The sequence below is a fragment of the Tenrec ecaudatus genome, chromosome X (assembly GCF_050624435.1).
Source record: "Tenrec ecaudatus isolate mTenEca1 chromosome X, mTenEca1.hap1, whole genome shotgun sequence".
Classification (NCBI taxonomy): domain Eukaryota; kingdom Metazoa; phylum Chordata; class Mammalia; order Afrosoricida; family Tenrecidae; genus Tenrec; species Tenrec ecaudatus.
Window position 1 is genome coordinate 114,229,002 of NC_134548.1, and position 18,639 is coordinate 114,247,640.

Consider the following 18,639-nt stretch of genomic DNA (forward strand, 5'->3'; position numbering starts at 1 on the left):
ATTGTAAGGTGCTAGATGGTTTATTTTGGATTCTTTCTTTAGCAGTTGATCAAAACAAGTTTGTTTTCTTTTTATATGTTCAAGTCATTATTCATATTTTAATTTCATCTTCCATCTTTGTATTTTTATATTTTAGCAAGACAGTGATAATGCTAATATGTCACCACAGTCTCCAGTGTCATCTGAGGTACATGTTCTGTCTTTATATGTGTATTTATGTAGGTTTCCATGTGGTCTCTTTTTTTTTTGCAATGTACCTTATCCACCCATATTTTAAAACTCGTAATAGCTTTGTTTGTATAAAGTGTCTAGTCTTAGAAAAAATCTAAGAATTTGATCTTTTTATACAAATACTAATGCTCCATTAAATACTACTTGTCAGCATAGGAGTTAGTTAATAGAATATGTATATTGATCATAGAAAATCATTCACTCTATGTATGCTTTCTAATTAATCCATGCTTTGAAATAAACGATGGGTTTTAAGAAGAACTTAAAAGTTGTAATTTTGAAAAACTAGGTCAGCATTGTGCAATAGCCATTGGTTTTTCTTGTAACCAAGTAGGCCTGCAAACAATGCAAAAGAAACGTCCTTTTTCCACGAGAAACATCCCTGCAGTGGGTTGTTCCTATCGACAGGAGGGTACACAGTTCCTGGAATTACAGGCCTCAGGGAGGTGGCATGAGGAGAAGGCATGTATATGAAGGCTGCATTTTGTGACTTCTCGACCAAATGCGCTCATGGTTTGAGTGACGACTAATTTTGATTTACCAGAAGTTAAATTTTACTGCTTTACAATGAGATCAATTTAAAGTATTCTGGACAGCAGTGTTATTACTTCAGATTACCTTATTTGGTATTTTCCAAGTGTACTGGCATTAGGGCATAAATGGTTATGTATTCATTCAGAGAATTTGAACTTTGCTCATCAAAATCCACTCCATAAATTTGGTTAACTGGAGAGTATTGCATTATTACATGGACTTTTACTTTTCTTTAAAAGCCAGAATTATTTGAATATTCTTTGGATGTATTGCTTTAGCCAATGTCGTTATAATAAGACTTACATAGATGCGAACATTTGTGTGTTAAGCATATTTTTAAATTAGTTATTTGTCAGGCAAAGGGAAATATTATTTTGGAAAATAATCGAAATTAGGATATCCTAAAAATTATTTTGTCACAGGCTTTTATAAATTTTTTATTTCATTTCAGCTATCACAAATGCATGCATGTGACTATGTAATTGCCTAATTGCTTTGCGTTGTAATATCTCTGCTCACCAGTGAGTGTGCTAATGCCAATTTTATCACATTTTGGTTTTATAATACATTTTGCTTGCATTTGGACAAGTGACATTTTTTCTCTGCAAATTGATAACTCTTTCACCAAAATGCTACGAAGCTTGAGGATGACAAAGTTGGTGAGCATGTCCTTTGGTTGCTGTTCAACTTGAACTGTCCATCACATGTGAATCAGTAGAAACTTCACAGAAATTTGAATTGATTCCATTTCTCCTGTAAAAGGACAATGGTAAAAACATTGAGGTGGTTGGCCATTAGCAATATATGAACCTGTACATTCAAATCTAAAATTAATTCTATGAGCTAGATGTCATCCTGATAATTTTTCAGTGGAAGAGATTGAGCTGTTTCCCCCAAACCGGTCAGTAAATAGTGGAGAAGTAACTAGTTGAGTCAGCTCTGACTCATAATGACCCCTAGGCGTTTCTGAGGTTGAGCTGGGTATGGAAGCAGACATCTTTCTCTCGGGAGTGGCTGCACACTCAGCCAGTATTGCCACCAGGGCTTCTTCAGGCCCTACCTGTTTCACAAAGCTGTTGCAGAGACTAAATAAGGTACTGCTAACACTGGTTTATTTTTCCACCTTGCAATTTACAACGTGCTTTCCTTTAGTTACCTATTTAAGTTTCATCCTAACCCCACTTTCAGAAGTAAACATCATATAGAAATGAAATCTTTTGCCCCAAACTTAACCTCAACTTTCTGATTCCAAATTCCATTGCTTCTGCTTTAGAGTTACCACCATTCTTTGCATAGGACACTGATCTGTGTGAAACCATTTTGAAGCAATGTGAATTCAAATAGAAGAAATCATAATTTGCCACCCACCGCTTGGCATATCCTATTATACTGAATATGTACACTGGCCTCAGGATATCCACCAAGTTCATAGTAGATACTGACTAAACATTGCTAAATTTGCCTATCTTTCTGTTGGAGCTTATTTGGGGGGAGATTTTAATCTAGATCATCATTCAAGAAATTTGCATTTGTTTTATTCACTTCAGTAATGGTTTTCATTTACACACTCCTTGTACTGTAAGAGGCCTGTAACAGCATGAATCAGCACATATTTACTAACTTTGTACACTTGAAATGTGTTCACTTGAATAAAAATGAACGTTTTCTTTCTCTACTAATCATAGGAAAAATAAGTACTTCTCAAAATTAAGAAAAAGAATGAGACTAACTACTTTGATTGTTTTGGGGGGAAATGAGGTTCTATTTGTTTTCTATTTGTAGGAATATGACAGAACTGATGGATTTTCCCATGGTCCTTTCGGCCTGAAGCCTAGATCAGGTAATTTTATATTCTAAAAGTAAAATGTATGGGTTGTGTAATAAAACTTTTTACCCAGGTAAATGGGTTGGATTCCATTGTTTTAAGTACACATGGATTCTTTCCCCTGGCCAAAAAAAATCATTTTCTCGTAACCTTATTTGTCTTTCCAATTCCCATTCCCCACCTCTTTCTTCCTCTTTACCTCCAAGCCCCTGGACTCTCAGCTTTGTACCTTAGATACACTGCAGTCTTATTTCTTCTCTCCTGTGACTGCTCTTAGAATGACCACCCTGCCAGCAGACCACACACTGTTGGAAATGATATCATTCCTATAGTAGAAAGGATCTTTTCTCATTAGGCAAGCCAAAAGAAAATGGGGCCATGTGATTTGTCGTGGTATTGGATGACAGTTTTTTATTCCTGAATAACTGCATTGACCTTCAAGAATAGTTTCTGTTTTCATTAAATATAATTAAAAGACCGAATTGTGTTGAAGAGGCCTTTTTGATCCGGATCATCATTTTCTCATAACCTATGTTTCAAGGAACTCCTAGATTGGTGGGAGAAATCATTACACATGTCTTCCCTAGTACTTTCCATTATCTAGAGGCTTTTAAATATATTCTGTAAAAAATTTTAGAATGTATCAGTAAGAGTATTATCTGTAGTTTTGTACTACTTTTTCTCATACCTCTTTCCCCATTGATGGTGACGTCATGATTAGCTTTGTAATAAGTTAGGGGATTGTGTTCCTATAGCTTTTAGCCGCTCGTCTCGCCAGGAATATGGAGCAGCAGATCCTGGATTCACAATGAGAAGAAAGATGGAACATTTACGAGAAGAACGCGAGCAAATACGACAACTTCGAAATGTAAGGCGATTTGACCTTGCCTAGCTACTTTGTTGAAAAGGGTTTGACTTGAAAAAATTAATAAGATCCATGCATTTTATTTGCAATGACCTTTAATATCTGTCATTATTTCTTAGTTAACAATATAAATATGTAACATGTTTAGATAGGAAATCTGTGATTTACAATTAGAAAAAGAATAATAATTACATGAATAACAATGAGTACAGGGAAGAAGAATATGTTCTATAATTGAATGTGGTGAGAATTGTATGACTCTTTGATATAATTGAATTATTGAACTGTGTGACATGTGGATGAAGTGCTCATGAAACTGCTAAAAAAGAAAATATGTGATTTATGCCCACTTTTTATTGTAGAATCTTGAGTCCAGGTTAAAAGTAATTTTACCTGATGACATCGGAGCTGCACTGATGGATGGGGTTGTTCTGTGCCATTTAGCCAATCACATAAGGCCACGATCTGTCGCTAGCATTCATGTGCCATCAGCAGCAGTGGTAAGTTCTGTGTACAATTAATACATTTTCAAAAGGAGGATAAAACTCAGAGCTGTTTTAAAATAATCTCAGTACATTCAATTATTTGTTTTGGTAGATTTTCACTTATTAATGCCTGGAAAAATAATGGGTTTTTTCTTCCTTTACAGCCTAAACTAAGCATGGCAAAATGCCGAAGAAATGTAGAGAATTTTCTTGATGCCTGTAAAAAATTGGGCGTCTCACAGGTAATTGTGATGTGTCTACCAAAATGATCACTAGACTATTAACTTATTTCTGGAAAACTGAGATTCTTCATTTTCAAAATGAGGATAGGTAATGCTTCTTGAACATAAAACACATACCATTCCTTGGTAACTTCTATTAAATTCTGGCTCTATGCTGTAGCTATATCGTTTAATTTGCTTTTTTTAAAAGCTACTTGTGAAAACATTTTATAATCATTGAATAAGCCTAATTTAGTGACCATGTTATTCCTTGGTTATGATGTCATTATTAATATCACTTTACTATCTGCTAAGTGTTTGTACCCTTTTGCAAATCCATAAGGAGATTCAGTTTGGGAGATTCAAATAGTGATTTAAGCTTTACTTTAAATGACAAAGTATAAAGTTTAGTAACATATTAGGATGTCTCACACACACACATACACACGCATGAGAAACTTTGAAATTTGTAGGAGTTGGCTTATGTTTCACATAATAATCACACTATAAAATTAAGAATTCAAGCAATATTCTAATTGTATAACACATGTATATTCAAACTATTGCTCCTTTTGAGATCCCCATAAACCTAACCTGAACATGATTATTAAGAGGACATGGCTCTGTTAATCTCCCAAACCCATTGCCCTTGAATTGATTCTAACTCATCGTGACCCAACACAACAGGACATGGTAGGACTGCCCCTTTGTGTTTCTGAGATTCTAAGTCCTTATGGGAGCAGAGAGCATCTTTTGCCCGCAGAGCGACTGGTTGGTTTGAACTGATAGCCTTGCAGTTAGTGGCACTGTTAGCAAATCACAATTGGGTTGTAATGTTGCCTACAGATTCCACTTCTACCACTTTCTGCAGCAAATAAATACAATTTATTGAGAAGCAGTTGATGAATTATTATTTGATTTTGGAAACGACATGCTATTCTCTAATGATGTCTTTATGCTTGCCTACAAAAGCCATGATGCTTTAAACTGTACATTAAATGTCACAGTATAAATTTTAGTAATATATTAGGATGTTTTATATATTTACTTAAATGTTTTTCTAATAAGTGAAAGCTTGTTGGTGCAAAGCTACCGGCTGCTTCTCAGGTTGCTGTGGGTCCATATGAGTCGGAATTGACACACAACAACATGTTTCACAATATGACCTTTAAGAAACGAATTAAAATGTTTTTGTATTCCTGTTTTTACTTTGAATTTCTTTGAAAATAGAAATAGTAACAGCTTTAGTGAGCTATACATGACATACAAAAGAATATGCATCAAGTGTACTGTTTAAATGATCGGGAAGTTTAGGGTTAGGGTAAAAATATAAAAGATTAAAAAAAAAAGTCAATGACCGGGAAGTATGTACATATTGTGAAGGTATCCCCAGTCCAGACAGTGAGCTGTCCCTATCAGGCTGTTCGGTAACCCCTTCCTCCCCAAGAAGCCCCTTTTCTGCTTTCTCTGACTCATAATGGGCTTTTATATAAATGGAATTATGAGACACCCCCAACTTTATAGCTTCTTTTATTCAGCTAATTCTTTGAAGAGGCATCCCTGTTGTTGCATGTACACATCATTTATTCCTCATGTGTCTATCACTTTGTTGATCCATTGACCTGTTTCCATTTTGGAGGACTACTATAAAAAAGTTGCTGTGACCTTTTGTGTATGACGGGAACTTACAATTGGGGTAGATTTAACATTTTTCCCTTCTTTATAATTCTAAACATAAGCTAGATGATAATATTTATCAGAAAAAGTATAGAATTTTGTCATATGTTAAAAATTTGGTTCTGACCTGTTCATTCATACTGGACTTTTGCTGATTTCACGTTTTACTGTACAATTTTACAATGTGAATACTCAACCATCATGTTTTCATTTTTCAGGAAAGACTCTGTTTACCTCATCATATTTTGGAAGAACGAGGTCTTGTGAAAGTTGGTGTTACAGTTCAGGCTCTTCTTGAATTACCTACAACCAAGGCATCTCAGCTATCTGTGGCTTGAAAAAAAACCCTTTAAAATCATACGTGTATAGTTTCATTTATTTGAAATGATTTCAACTATCTCAAGTTAATGAATAAAAATATCTTATCAAAAAAGTTTAATTCGATCAATCTTTAGAATAAAAAAATCATATGATAAATATCAAAATTAGACTTTGAATTGCCCAAACTCTTTTTGAGAAGACTATTTTATTTGATAAGAGTTTTTGATGCATTCAAATTCTCTTTTTTTCTGAGTCATTTAACAGCTTCGGTTCTTTTCAAAACAAAGGAGAATGATACTAAATTTTAAAAATAATTTCAATTTAGTATTAATATTAAGTTTAATTTTTTACACAACATACCATACTAGTAAATATCTGGAAAAGGTAATACCTTTTATTTACTGATTTAAAACCAGTCTACATTCGAATCTTTTCGTACACTCCTACTTTAGACGTAATTTCTTCAATTTTAGTTTTCTCACAAGAAACAGCAACTTTGGCTTTACATTAAATTCTTTTAGTATTATAGGTTGGTGCCAAAATCTTTTTAAGTTGTACTGTAGATTGTTTACATGTGAAGTGCCTGTGTAATTGATGACTTTTATATAGTCTTAAGCATTTTTGCAGTTTCTTTTTATGTATTAATAGAGTCAATGGAATTTTAAAATATTTTAGTAGATTTTATAAGGTCAGTAATATGTGAGGATTTAAGTATATCTCACATTGTAACATTTATCTTTTTTTAAATTTAGTCCATTGAATTTTTACTTAAATTGGATATTTCATGTTGTCAGCAAACAATGTTAATATGCTTTATTTATGCTATTTAATTTTCCTAAATTTAATCTTTGAAAATGTATTATTTGAAGAATATTTTATTTCTGTAGTGAAAACCTTACACAAAGCAGTAAGGTATCTGAGAACTAGTGAAGTACTGATTATCAAGGACATTTTGATAAAACTGCCAAAGTTTGGGTTTATATATTGACTTTCAGGAATGCTATATCAGTCCTGTTTTTACCTACACTCAGAGAGCGGCGATTGAGGTGTTTATTTCAATTTTGGCCATTTGTAGGTCCTATAAATTTCATTGGTTCTTAATTAACTCAATGTTGAATTAGAACGACCTATTCTTTAAATATATTCATAGCTCTGTATGTTAGGTAAAGTCCTTGATTTATTTAGATATGGATAAATTTAAGTTGGTAGTAGTGCTGAATTTTCCAAAAACATAAATAAGTAATTCAATTTCCTCTAGAAGAATCTTAATACTTTTGTAGTAGCCAATCAAATATCCAATTTTAAATATGTAATTGTTTGCACTTATTACCTCTTAATATGGATGCAACTTATTGAAATTGTTGGCCTGAGTATTTCAAGTTTATATCAAAGTTAAAAAACTAGTGTGCCAAAAGGTAAAATAAGGGTTGGTTGAGAAATAACTGCTTCTTTTGATTAATTGGCGTGAAGCCTTCTAATTGAATTTTGACTTTTTAGAATATAGGTGTATTCTTTATATTTCCCAAAGGTTAAATTAGAGTTTCTAAAGAATCAAAGCTACTTGTGGCTATAAGATTTTAAAATGAAATCATTAGTAATTTATTGCTTTAAATATTCTGAAGTAATTGGCTATTTTTAAGTTGAATCTGAGAAAAATCTCAGTGACATAATACCTTGTGGAAATTTGGGTAACATAGGTGAGGATTGGCAACTAAATAATTAGTTTTTAGCATAGAAGCTTGACAATGTTACAAAGAAAGTGACCGTTAAAGCTATAGCGAGCATTCATACTGCTTTCATAGTTAATCATATTTTAGAAATTTATCTTATTAATCTAGATGTTAAAGGTTTTACAGATATTTTCTTGTTTAATGTTGTTGAATTATAAGTGAATTTGTAGGCCATTTGCTTATCACATTTCACTTACTTGGCATTTAGTTATTACTTACAAGAAAAAATAGACCAGAACCTCACTTGTAGCATTCTTACTGCAAATCAAACGTTCACTTAAGCTGGCTTCATCTGAGGTTCTTAGCCTTTGCTGTTTACCTCATCTTGAAAGCAGTTTCATAGCCCAGTGCCCAACGATGGCACGATACCATGACTCTGATGTCTTTCCCTTAGTGGTTTTTAAAGTGTAAAAATTATTCTAAATGGTTTTAATGTTATGATATATTTACTTCATCAATTATTGAATTGCAAATGATTATCACTATTTCAATTGGATTTATGATTTGATGAGGATTGAATTATCAAACAAAAGTGTTTTATTAGGCCATAAAACATAAAGTGAATAGCTAATTCTCTTACACTTTATTACTGTATGGCACAAGAAAGAATAAGTGATGTTGGATATGTTAGTATAAAAATAAGAAGTAAAAATGCATTACAGTTTGTTTAATAATTATCCTTACAGAATGCTAGTTTAATGACTTTTCTAACTGAATTTTTTAAAGCATTCAGAAATGTTTGTATTGGTCACAGATCTATTATAATTGATTTTCTGATGCATTTAAAAATAAATGGAACACTAAATGTATATTACCGAAGGAAACTGTGGATAAAATTGAACAAGAACAAAATAAATAGATTCTGTGCTTTCTTTTCTCCATCCCTACTTCCTCTCAGCATCATAACATTCCTTGTTTTTGTTGGTGGTGGTAATTGATTGCCTGTATCTAGTCCCTACTTTGGAAAAATGATCCACCTTCTAGTAAATATTCAAAGCAAGTACTTTTAAACCCAAGTATTTTTATTCCATATTATTTTCAAGTAGATAATACTTCCTTTAAAACCAAAAAATTTTCTGTGTCACAAAATTGTTGGATAGGTCTGTGATAATCAATTCATTTTTAGGAATTAATACCAAACTAGTCTGAAGACGTTGGAGATTGTAAAAGTCACAATATTGGAAGGTGCAAGTCGACTCCATTTCTCCCCAATCCTTCATCATTTCCTCACATGTTCCCTCCCATCTCTGGGTTCTGCATATGGCTGCAGTGTCCCACGGAATTCATGAAAGGTCAAGGGAATGTCTCATGAGCTGGTGGTTGCTGTTCAGTCCAAAAGCCAAAGTTTGGACCAGGGGTAATCCATAGACTGGACCCAGAGGATATGCCTCGTTCTTTCTGGTGATGAGGTCACACTCCGGCTTCGCAGAGGGCTCATTTTAAACAAAGCAGGCTGATATTGTAGGGATTCCTGTTCACAGTTACTCATAGATGAGTCCTCTCAGTACCTTCCCCCACGTTCTTATCAGATCTGTGCAGAGAAAGATCGTTTGGTGTGAGTTGGTGACTGACTACACAAGCCACGTTAAAGAATTCACTAAATCATTCACCACCCCTGCAAAGTCAAATTGTGATTTTTTTAAATGTGTACCTCAGTACAAAGTATGTGACTGAATTGTCCTCAAGTTCTAAAACCAAACCAAACTCACTGCCGTCTCTAGTCCATGCTGACCCATAGCGACTCTATAGGACAATGTGGGTTTCGGAGTTTGTAATTCATTATGGGAGGAGAAAGCCCCGTCATCCTCCCAAGGAGCTGCTGGTGGTGAGCATCTGGTGATTTCAAATTTTTGACCTTGCAGTGAGCATCCCAATGTGTAAAGCGTGCATATTTTATTTAAATAGCTGATGATATATGCATAATTATAATACACCCTAAATGTGCAGTCTTTTGGTTAAGTGTTCATAAGATAAAATTGCTCTCCTTTTTATACTTGATGGGTTAATTAGGGTGTGAGGTAGTATCGATGAAGAACACAGCTTTCCCCCAGATCCTGGATGCTTCCTCCCCCCTACTACCATGATCCGAATTCTACCTTGCAGGGCTGGAAAGGACAGAGGCTGTACACTGGTACATATGAGGGTTGGAGGTACAGGGAATCCAGGGTGGAGGATACCTTCAGGACCAAGGGTGTGAGGGACGATGCTGGGAGAGTGGAGGGTGAGTGGGTTGGAAAGGGGGAACTGATTACAAGGATCCACATGTGACCTCTTCCCTGGGAGAGGGACAGCAGAGAAGGGGGGAAGGGAGACTCCGGATAGGGCAAGATATGACAAAATAACGAGGTATAAATTACCAAGGGCATATGAGGGAGGGGGGAATGGGGAGGGGGGGGGGGAAAGAGGACCTGAAGCAAGGGGCTTAAGTGGAGAGCAAATGCCTTGAGAATGATTGGGGCAGGGAATGTATGGATGTGCTTTATACAATTGATGTATGTATATGTATGGATTGTGGTAAGAGTTGTTTGAGTCCCTAATAAAATGTAAAAGAAGAAAAGAGAAAAAAATGATTAGGGCAAAGACTGTACAGATGTGCTTTATACAATTGATGTATGTATATGTATGAACTGTGAAAAGAATTGTATCAGCCCCAATAAATTGTTAAAATAAAAAAAAGAATAAAAAAGTATATAAAACAAATAAAAAAAATCTCAGAATTTAAGATACACTTAAAGGAAATATTAGCAAAAGAGGTTTAAAAACTGATTTCTCATAGAGGTTTGAAATTTCTTTAGATACTTTTACTAAGCTTGCTTTCCACATTAGTAAATCCACAATTTTTATACTCTGCTTGAAATAGTATTGGACTATTCAGGAACCTATTCAAGAGGCCAGAATAGTCCCAAGAACAGGATTTCCTTTGTTAAATTCTAGTATATTAGAATAATTTGGAAATGTTCAAATATCATCTCATGGCAAATTGCTAAACATTAAAAACTACCTGCTGATTAATGTATCAATTTACTTTTCTGCATTTTAAAACATTACACAATCCCTATGCTTGAGGTCATTACGTGGTAGTGGTGTTATGCTCTGGTCCTGGGCCAGCCACACAGTTGTTATGTTTGAACGCACTGTTGAATCCATCTCATTGAGGGTCTTCCTCTTTCACTGGCCTTTTACTTTAAAAGAATGATAATCCTCTAGGAACTGGTCCTTCCTGGGAACTTGTCCATCCTTACTTCCAAGGGGCATTTTGGCTGTCCTTCCTCCAAGAAAGTTGTTTTTGTTCTTCTAGCAATCCCTGCGTTCAATATTATTTGCCAACACCATAATCCAAATGCCTCAATTCTCTTCTAGTCTTCCTGAGTCATTGCCAGCTATCACATGTATATGCAGTTATTAAAATTAGCATGACTTGGATAAAACTCACCTTAGTTCTCAAAGTGATATCTTGGCCTTTTAAGAATCAGGGTTGCCCCAAGCCACACACTATTTGATATTATGACTGCTACTTCCGTGAGTGTTGATTGTAGGTCCAAATAAAATTAAATTCTTGACGTCAGTTGTTTCCGTTTACTGTGAAACTGTTGATTGGTCCAATTGTGAGGACTTTTGTTTCCTTTATGTTGAGGTGTAGTCTATAGTGAAGGCTGTAGTCTTTGATGTTCATTAGAAAGTGCTTCAATTTCTTTTCCTTTCAGTAAGCATGTTGTGTCACCATATTGCAGGTTGATAAATGAATATTTGTTCAGTTCTGATGGCCACATTCTTCTTCATAGAGTCCACCTATGTTCTGTTCAAATTACTGCTCATTGATCTGTGTACAAGTTCCACATAAGTACAGTTATTTGGGGGAGGGGGGAATTCAGACTTCACATTGTTATCCATAGTTTTTTATGAACCGCATAGTCAAATACCTTGCAAACGCAATAAAACACCATCAAACTTCTAGTATTTTCTGCTTTTCATAAGAGCCATCTAACATCAAGAATGAATCTGGATCTGGCTTGAATTTCTAGTAGTTCCTTGTCAATGTATTGCTTGAATTATCTTCAGCCAAGTGCTATTATTATATGATATGAATGATTTTATTAACTATTTTCCAAATTCTCTTGAATCATTTTTCTCTGGAAAAGGCATGAATATTGATCTCTTGAAGTCAGCTGGCTGGGTAACTTGTCTTCCATATTTCTCTGCATGGAAGAGAGGGCATCTCAAGTGCTACATCAGTTTGTTTAAACATTCTAATTGGTATTTGGTCAATTCTTGAAACCCTCTTTTTCATTGCCTTCAGTACAGCTCCATTTATTCCTTAAATATCATTGGTTTTTATCAGATTTTTGAAAGATCACTTTTAAAAATTCATTTTTGGAGGCTCATGCAGCTATTATCACAATCCATCCATCCATCCATGTCAAACACAGTTGTACCTACCTGCCAGCATCATTTTCAAGACATTTTCTTTCTAATTGAGCCCGTGATATCAGTTCATTTTCCCCCCTCTCCCACTCTCCCTCCCTCATGATGCCTTGATCATTTATAAATTATTATTTTCATGTCTTATACTGACCACTGTCTCCCTTCATCCACTTTTCTGTTGTCCGTTCCTCAGGGAGGGGATTATATGTAGATCATTTTGATCACTTCTCCTTTTCTTTCCCTAGCCTTCCCGTCCTGGTATTGCTAATTTCATTATTGGTCCTGAGGTGTTTATCTGTCCTGGATTCCCTGTGTTTCCAGCTCTTATCTGAACCAGTGTGTATGCTTTGGTCTTGCTGAATTTGTAAGGTAGAATTGAGGTCATGATACTGGTGAGGAGGAAGCATTAAAGAACTACAGGAAAGTTGTATGTTTCATCGGTGCTGTACAGCAACCTGACTGGTGGGTAACAGGCACTATCGTCGACACCTCATGACCGCACAGGCTTTATTCTGGGACTTAGATGCCTGATACCTCGTGGTCACACACGCTGGTGTGCTTCTTCCATGCAGGCTTGCTGCTTCTCTACTAGATGGCCATTTGTTTAACTTCAGAACTTTAAGATTCCAGATGCTATATATATATTGATAGCCAGGAACCATCAGCTTTCTTCACCACATTTGCTTGTGCACCCATTTTGTCTTCAGTGATCATGCCAGGATGGTGAGCATTACAGAATGCCAGGCTGTCAGAACTAATTGTTCTTAAATTAAGTCAGGGCTTGAGCAGAGGCCCAAAGTTCATCTACTACCTCAATGTATTGCCACATATATGTACAAATTCCAATACCTCTTTTTAAAATCATTTTATTTGGGGCTTGTATAATTCTTATCACAATCCATGCATTATTCTTGATCATATTTTTTTAAAAATTCACTGCCAACGAGTCAATTCTGCCTAATAGTAACTCTTATAGAACAGAGTAAACGGCCCCTTTCTTGATTATATGTGACCAATTCTTTTTGGTACAGTGCCTCTGTATTCCTTCCATCTTTCTTTGGTGCATCCTGAAATGTTCAAAATTTTGCCCACAGAATCCTTTAATATGTTACCTCAAGGCTTGAATTTTTTCTAAAGCTCTTTGAGCTTAGGAAATGCTGGGCATATACTTCCCTTTTGGTTTTCTAACTCCAGGTCTTTGCACATGCTACCTAACTGCTTATCTTCTTGAGCCTCCTTTTGAAATTAAAAAAAGATATTGGGTACTCATACAACTCTTATCACAATCCATCCATCCATTGTGTCAAAAACATTTGTACATTTGTTGCCATCATCGTTCTCAAAACATTTTCCTTCTACTTGAGCCCTTGGTGTCAGCTCCACAATTTCCCCTCTCCCTCCTCACTCCCCCTCCCCCACAAACCCTTGATAATTTAAATTATTATTATTTTGTCATGTCTTACCCTGTACTACATCTCCCTTTACCCACTTTTCTGTTGTCTGTCACCCAGGGAGAGGGTTATATGTAGATCCTTGCGATCAATTCCCCTTTTCTCTGCCACCTTCCCCTTCCCCTCCTGGTATCTCTATTCTTATTATTAGTCCTGAGGGGTTTATCTGTCATGGATTCCCTGTGTTTCCAGTTATTATCTGTACCAGTGTACCTGCTCTGGTATAGCCAGTTTTGTAATGTAGAATTGGGATCATGATAGTGGTGGGGAGGAATCATTGAAGAATTAGAGGAAGGTTGTATGTTTCATCAGTGCTAAACTACACCCTGATTGGCTCGTCTCCTGCCCGTGACCCTTCTGTAAGGGGATGTCCAGTTACCTACAGATGGGCTTTGGGTCTCCACTCTGCACTCCCCCTCATTCATAATGATACGATTTTTTTGCTCTTTGATGCCTGATACCTGATCCCATCAACACCACATGTTCACACAGGCTGGAATTCTTCTATGTGGGCTTTGTTGCTTTTCAGCTAGATGTATGCTTGTTTATCTTCAAGCCTTTAAGACCCCAGATGCTATATCTTTTGATAGCCAGGCACTGTCAGCTTTCTTCACCACATTTGCTTATGCACACATTTTTCTTCAGCAATTGTATCAGGAAGGTGTGCATCCTAGAATGCCAATTTAATAGAACCAAGTGTTCTTGCATTGAGTAAATGCTTGAGTGGAGGCCCAATGTGGTGCCCCGGCTATCAAAAGATACAGCGTCTGGGGACATAAAGGCTTCGAGATAAATAAGCGGCCATCTAGCTTAGAACCATCAAAGCCCACACCGAAGAAGCACACCAGCCTGTCTGACCACAGGGTGCAGAAGGGACCAGTTAACAGACATGAAAGAACTAAAAATCATATCATTGGGTGCACACCTCCCTGATACTATCAATGAAGACAAACGTGTGCATAAGCAAATGTGGTGAAGAAAGCTGATGGTGCCCAGCTATCAAAGGATATAGTGTCTGGGGTCTTTAAGGCTCAAAGATAAACAAGTGGCCATCTAGCTCAGAAACAACAAAGCCCACATGGAAGAAACATACCAGCCTGTGTGATCACGAGCTGTCAAAGGGGTCAGGTATCAAACATCAAGGAACAAAAAATCATATCATTGAAAATGTGGGTGGCAACAAATGTACAAATGTTTTTGACACAATTGACGAATGTATGGATTGTGATAAGAGTTGTATGAGCCCCAATAAAAAGATTTATTAATAAAAAAAGAAAGAAAATGTGGGTGAGTGCAGAGTGGAGACTCAAAGCCCATTGATAGCCAACCGGACACCCCTTACTGAAGGGTTGTGGGGAGGAGATGAACAAGTCAGAGTGCAGGGTAGCAACGAAGTAACACATAACTTTCCTCTAGTTCTAAAATGCTTCCCCCACCCCACAATCATGATCCCAATTCTACCTTACAAACCTGGCTAGACCAGAGGATGTACAAGGTACAGAGAGCAACAGGAAACAGGGAATCCAGGACAAATGACTCCTTCAGGACCAGTGGTGAGAGGGGCGAAGCCTGGAAGGTAGAGAGAATGTGGGGTAGAAAGGGGGAACTGATTACATGAATCTACGTATAGCCTCCTCCCTGGTGGAGGGAAAATAGAGAAGACGGCGGGGGCACATCGGAAAAATAATAATTTATTAATTATGAACGGTTCATGAGGTAGGGGGCAGTGAGGAGGGAGGGAGAAAAGTCAAGTAGAAGTCAAATATTTTGAGCATGATGTTGACAACAAATATACATATGTTCTTGACACAGTGGATGTATGTATGGATTGTGATAAGAATTGTATGAGCCCCCAATAAAATTTTATATATATATATATATATATATACCTGTAAATAGTTCCGTGTCGGTTTGTTGACCTTTAGGAGTGTTTTCTGGTGGAGTCTGATTGGGTACCACTCCCTGGCCCCAAAGTCTTTTTTTGGTACTCCTTCGGGACTTCCTTGCTCTACTCCCCTTGCTGTTCTGTGCATGCCCTTAGTGTTTCGCCTCCATGTAGTGGGGTCAGATCAGGCGCAATTCCCGCACTATCTCCAGTGTTGTCCCCCACAGTGCTATGGGTCAGTCAGGATGTCGTGTGTCATAGTGGGGCTGGTCATATGGTCTTTGTGCATTGGCCCCTCTGGGCAGGGTTATCGATCGTCCTTTTGAAATCTTCTGCTAAGCTCTTTAACTTCATCATGTCTTCCTTTCACTTTAGCTATCCTGTGTTTGAGAATAAGTTTCACAGTCTCTTCTGACATCCAATTTGGTCATTTCTTGCCTTCCTGTCTTTTAAATTATCTCTTGTTTTCTTCATGTGTGATGCCCTAGTGTCATCTCATAACTCATCTGCTTTCAGATCATTAGTGTTCGTTGTATAGCTAGAGGAGGAAATTGAGTTAGCCAGCTGTTAATCAGTGCTGGAAATATGACATGCTTTGAGATCTCATCTGTTTAAGACTTGGCTTGCAGAAAACCCAAATGTAGCAATCTGGTCCCCACACCTTACATTAAACTTCCCTGTTAAAGGTAAAAATGTTTTCATTCAGCAAGTTTGCATCAAGAAAACCATCTGGACAAGCAAGGCCTTTTAGATAAGGAATGGAACTGAGACCTTGCGGGTGGGACAGGAAGCCTCCCTTTTCTGCGAACCATGCTTCCGTTTTCCCATTGCTGCTGTCCTCTGCATTGTAGCCAGCCTGTGAAAGAGTCCCTCAACTTGCCAAATGGTTGACAGCATATACATTGCTGGCATTTGATTGAATGTTTGAAGCAATTTGGGGAGGTTTTAACTCTGCTGTGTCCTTCTGTCAAGTGCTTGTCAACAGCCATGGAATTTCGTTAATCAATCTGGTCCCTTTATTTAACTAAAATATCGACAAGAATCTTGGACCTTACCAGTATCAAATTAGTCCCTTTTTCAGTTTTTATAAATTTTTATTTTTAAAAATTCACTGCCATCCAGTTAATTCTGACTCATGGCAACCCTGTAGGACAGGGTAGAACTGTCCCCTGTGGGCTTCTGAGACTGTAATTGTTTCCCAGAGTAGGAAGCCCCGTCTTTCTCACAAAGTGGTTTTGAACTTCAGATCTTGTGAATCACAGCCCAACGCATAATCCCTATGCCATCATAAAAATTTTTATATTACTTCGTAATCACATCAAGTTATCAATTTATAGAAATAAGCTAAAACAATTTCCACGTGCAATGGTCTCCATATCAATGGTATATACTCAAGATCATATTTTAGATCTTGTGAACTTATTTAATCTTCTTCAGGTACAACTTGAACTTACATATGAGCAATTGATTATCTGTCCCACACACAGTTGCCCTCTGATCTTTCTCTGACTTATGATACTGGGTTTTTCCATTATATCTTTCAACAGATGTACTAGACTTGATTTCCTCCACATTCCATAAGGAGGCCAACATGCAGAGTTACCATTTATGTTATTAACATAAATATTTTCAGTGTATAGCTCAGCAGTCTTGCAAAATTTTATCAGTTGATCTCTTGTATTTTTTCTGGCACCATAGCCTTATATGCAGCTGCTGAGCTTTCACTGTTCCCGACTTGTATATTCCAGGTGCCAATAATTATCAATTCATCTTATTGTACCCTTAGTCAATTTTGGACAGCAGAAGCTAAAATTTTCAATGTCTTCATTTGGGGAATTAGCGATTGGTGCATACATTTGAGTAATAGTCTTAGCAACTGATCTTCGCTGTGAGCACAGGGAGATTCTATCACTGAGAGCATTGTATTCCAGGATAGATTTTGAGACGTTCTTTGTGAAGACGAATGTGGCACCATTCCTCTTCAAATGTTCATTCCCGGCGTAGGAGACCATATGATGGTCTGATTCAAATGGCCAACACAAGCCATTGCAGCTCACCAATGCCTAGGCTAATGTGTTAATGTGTTCTATTTCGTCTTCTATAACGTCCAACTTTCTTAGATGCATACGTCAGGCATGTCATGTTCCAATTACTAGTAGGCATTTGCAGCTTTTATTCTCAAATTGAGTTGCACCCCAGCAGCAAATTAACATCCTGAAAGCATTACTTCATCCATACCATGAAGATTGATACTGGTTTGAGGGGGGAGCTCTTTTCCAATTGTATTTTGAGTGCCTGCCAACCTGAGTGGCTCATCTTCTGGCACTATATCAGGCAGTGTTCCGCTGCTAGTCATAAGGTTTCCAGGGGCCACTTTTTTCCAGTAGTACATGGTCATGTCTGGGAGCTCTGCTGAAAGCTGTCCTCTGGGAAACTGCGGATATCTGCAATCTCGGCAGTGTAGCTTCCAGTACCAGAACAACAGCAAGCTGTCACAATACAACAAACATACAGGTGGTGGGAAACACTTTGGGCAGAAGGAAAATTATTGAGATTATGTGTGATAAAGACCAAATGGTAAGGGCTTAGATAAGTATTTGGGAAATCAAAACAAATTAAATATAGTAGGCAATAAGAACAAGTGTTAATTTGAAGAATCCAAGGAAATACAAAGCCCAAATTTGTGACTATATTTGCATACGTCATGAAGGGGTTGCGATCTGCATTAATGTTCCATGACCCTTGTCATATCAGAAGGAATTATGATACCGCTTCAATTTAGACTGTAAATATATGTGAGACAACACCAAAAGGTTAAAAAGAGTGTATTTTTCAAGGAGGAGGACATTGCATGAGAAAAAAAAATGTGGAAAAAGGATAATGAGAGAAACATTCTTCGGTTGGTGGAGTAGCTGTCTACTAAAATCTCTCTCTCTCTCAACAGCAATGAACACACTGGCAAACATTGTCAACACTAACCTTTTCAGAACCC

At 36.8% G+C, this 18,639-nt stretch overlaps 1 protein-coding gene and 1 non-coding gene across 3 annotated transcripts in view; both read left to right on the forward strand.

Annotated features, from left to right (window-relative positions):
* The window catches only part of LRCH2 (leucine rich repeats and calponin homology domain containing 2), a 115,887-nt gene extending 109,655 nt beyond the window's left edge, over positions 1 to 6,232 (forward strand). For both annotated transcript variants that reach the window (XM_075538159.1, XM_075538157.1), the window contains 6 exons: positions 137 to 187; positions 2,548 to 2,605; positions 3,346 to 3,458; positions 3,818 to 3,955; positions 4,105 to 4,182; positions 6,057 to 6,232. In XM_075538159.1, coding sequence (XP_075394274.1) covers positions 137 to 187; positions 2,548 to 2,605; positions 3,346 to 3,458; positions 3,818 to 3,955; positions 4,105 to 4,182; positions 6,057 to 6,176 — 558 coding nt within the window. In that variant the 3' untranslated portion in view covers positions 6,177 to 6,232. The remainder of the gene's footprint in view (positions 1 to 136; positions 188 to 2,547; positions 2,606 to 3,345; positions 3,459 to 3,817; positions 3,956 to 4,104; positions 4,183 to 6,056) is intronic.
* Positions 523 to 651, forward strand: LOC142435485 (small nucleolar RNA SNORA35). Its single transcript, XR_012781532.1, has one exon. It is a non-coding gene; the product is annotated as a small nucleolar RNA SNORA35 (small nucleolar RNA).
* Positions 6,233 to 18,639: the final 12,407 nt, after the last annotated feature.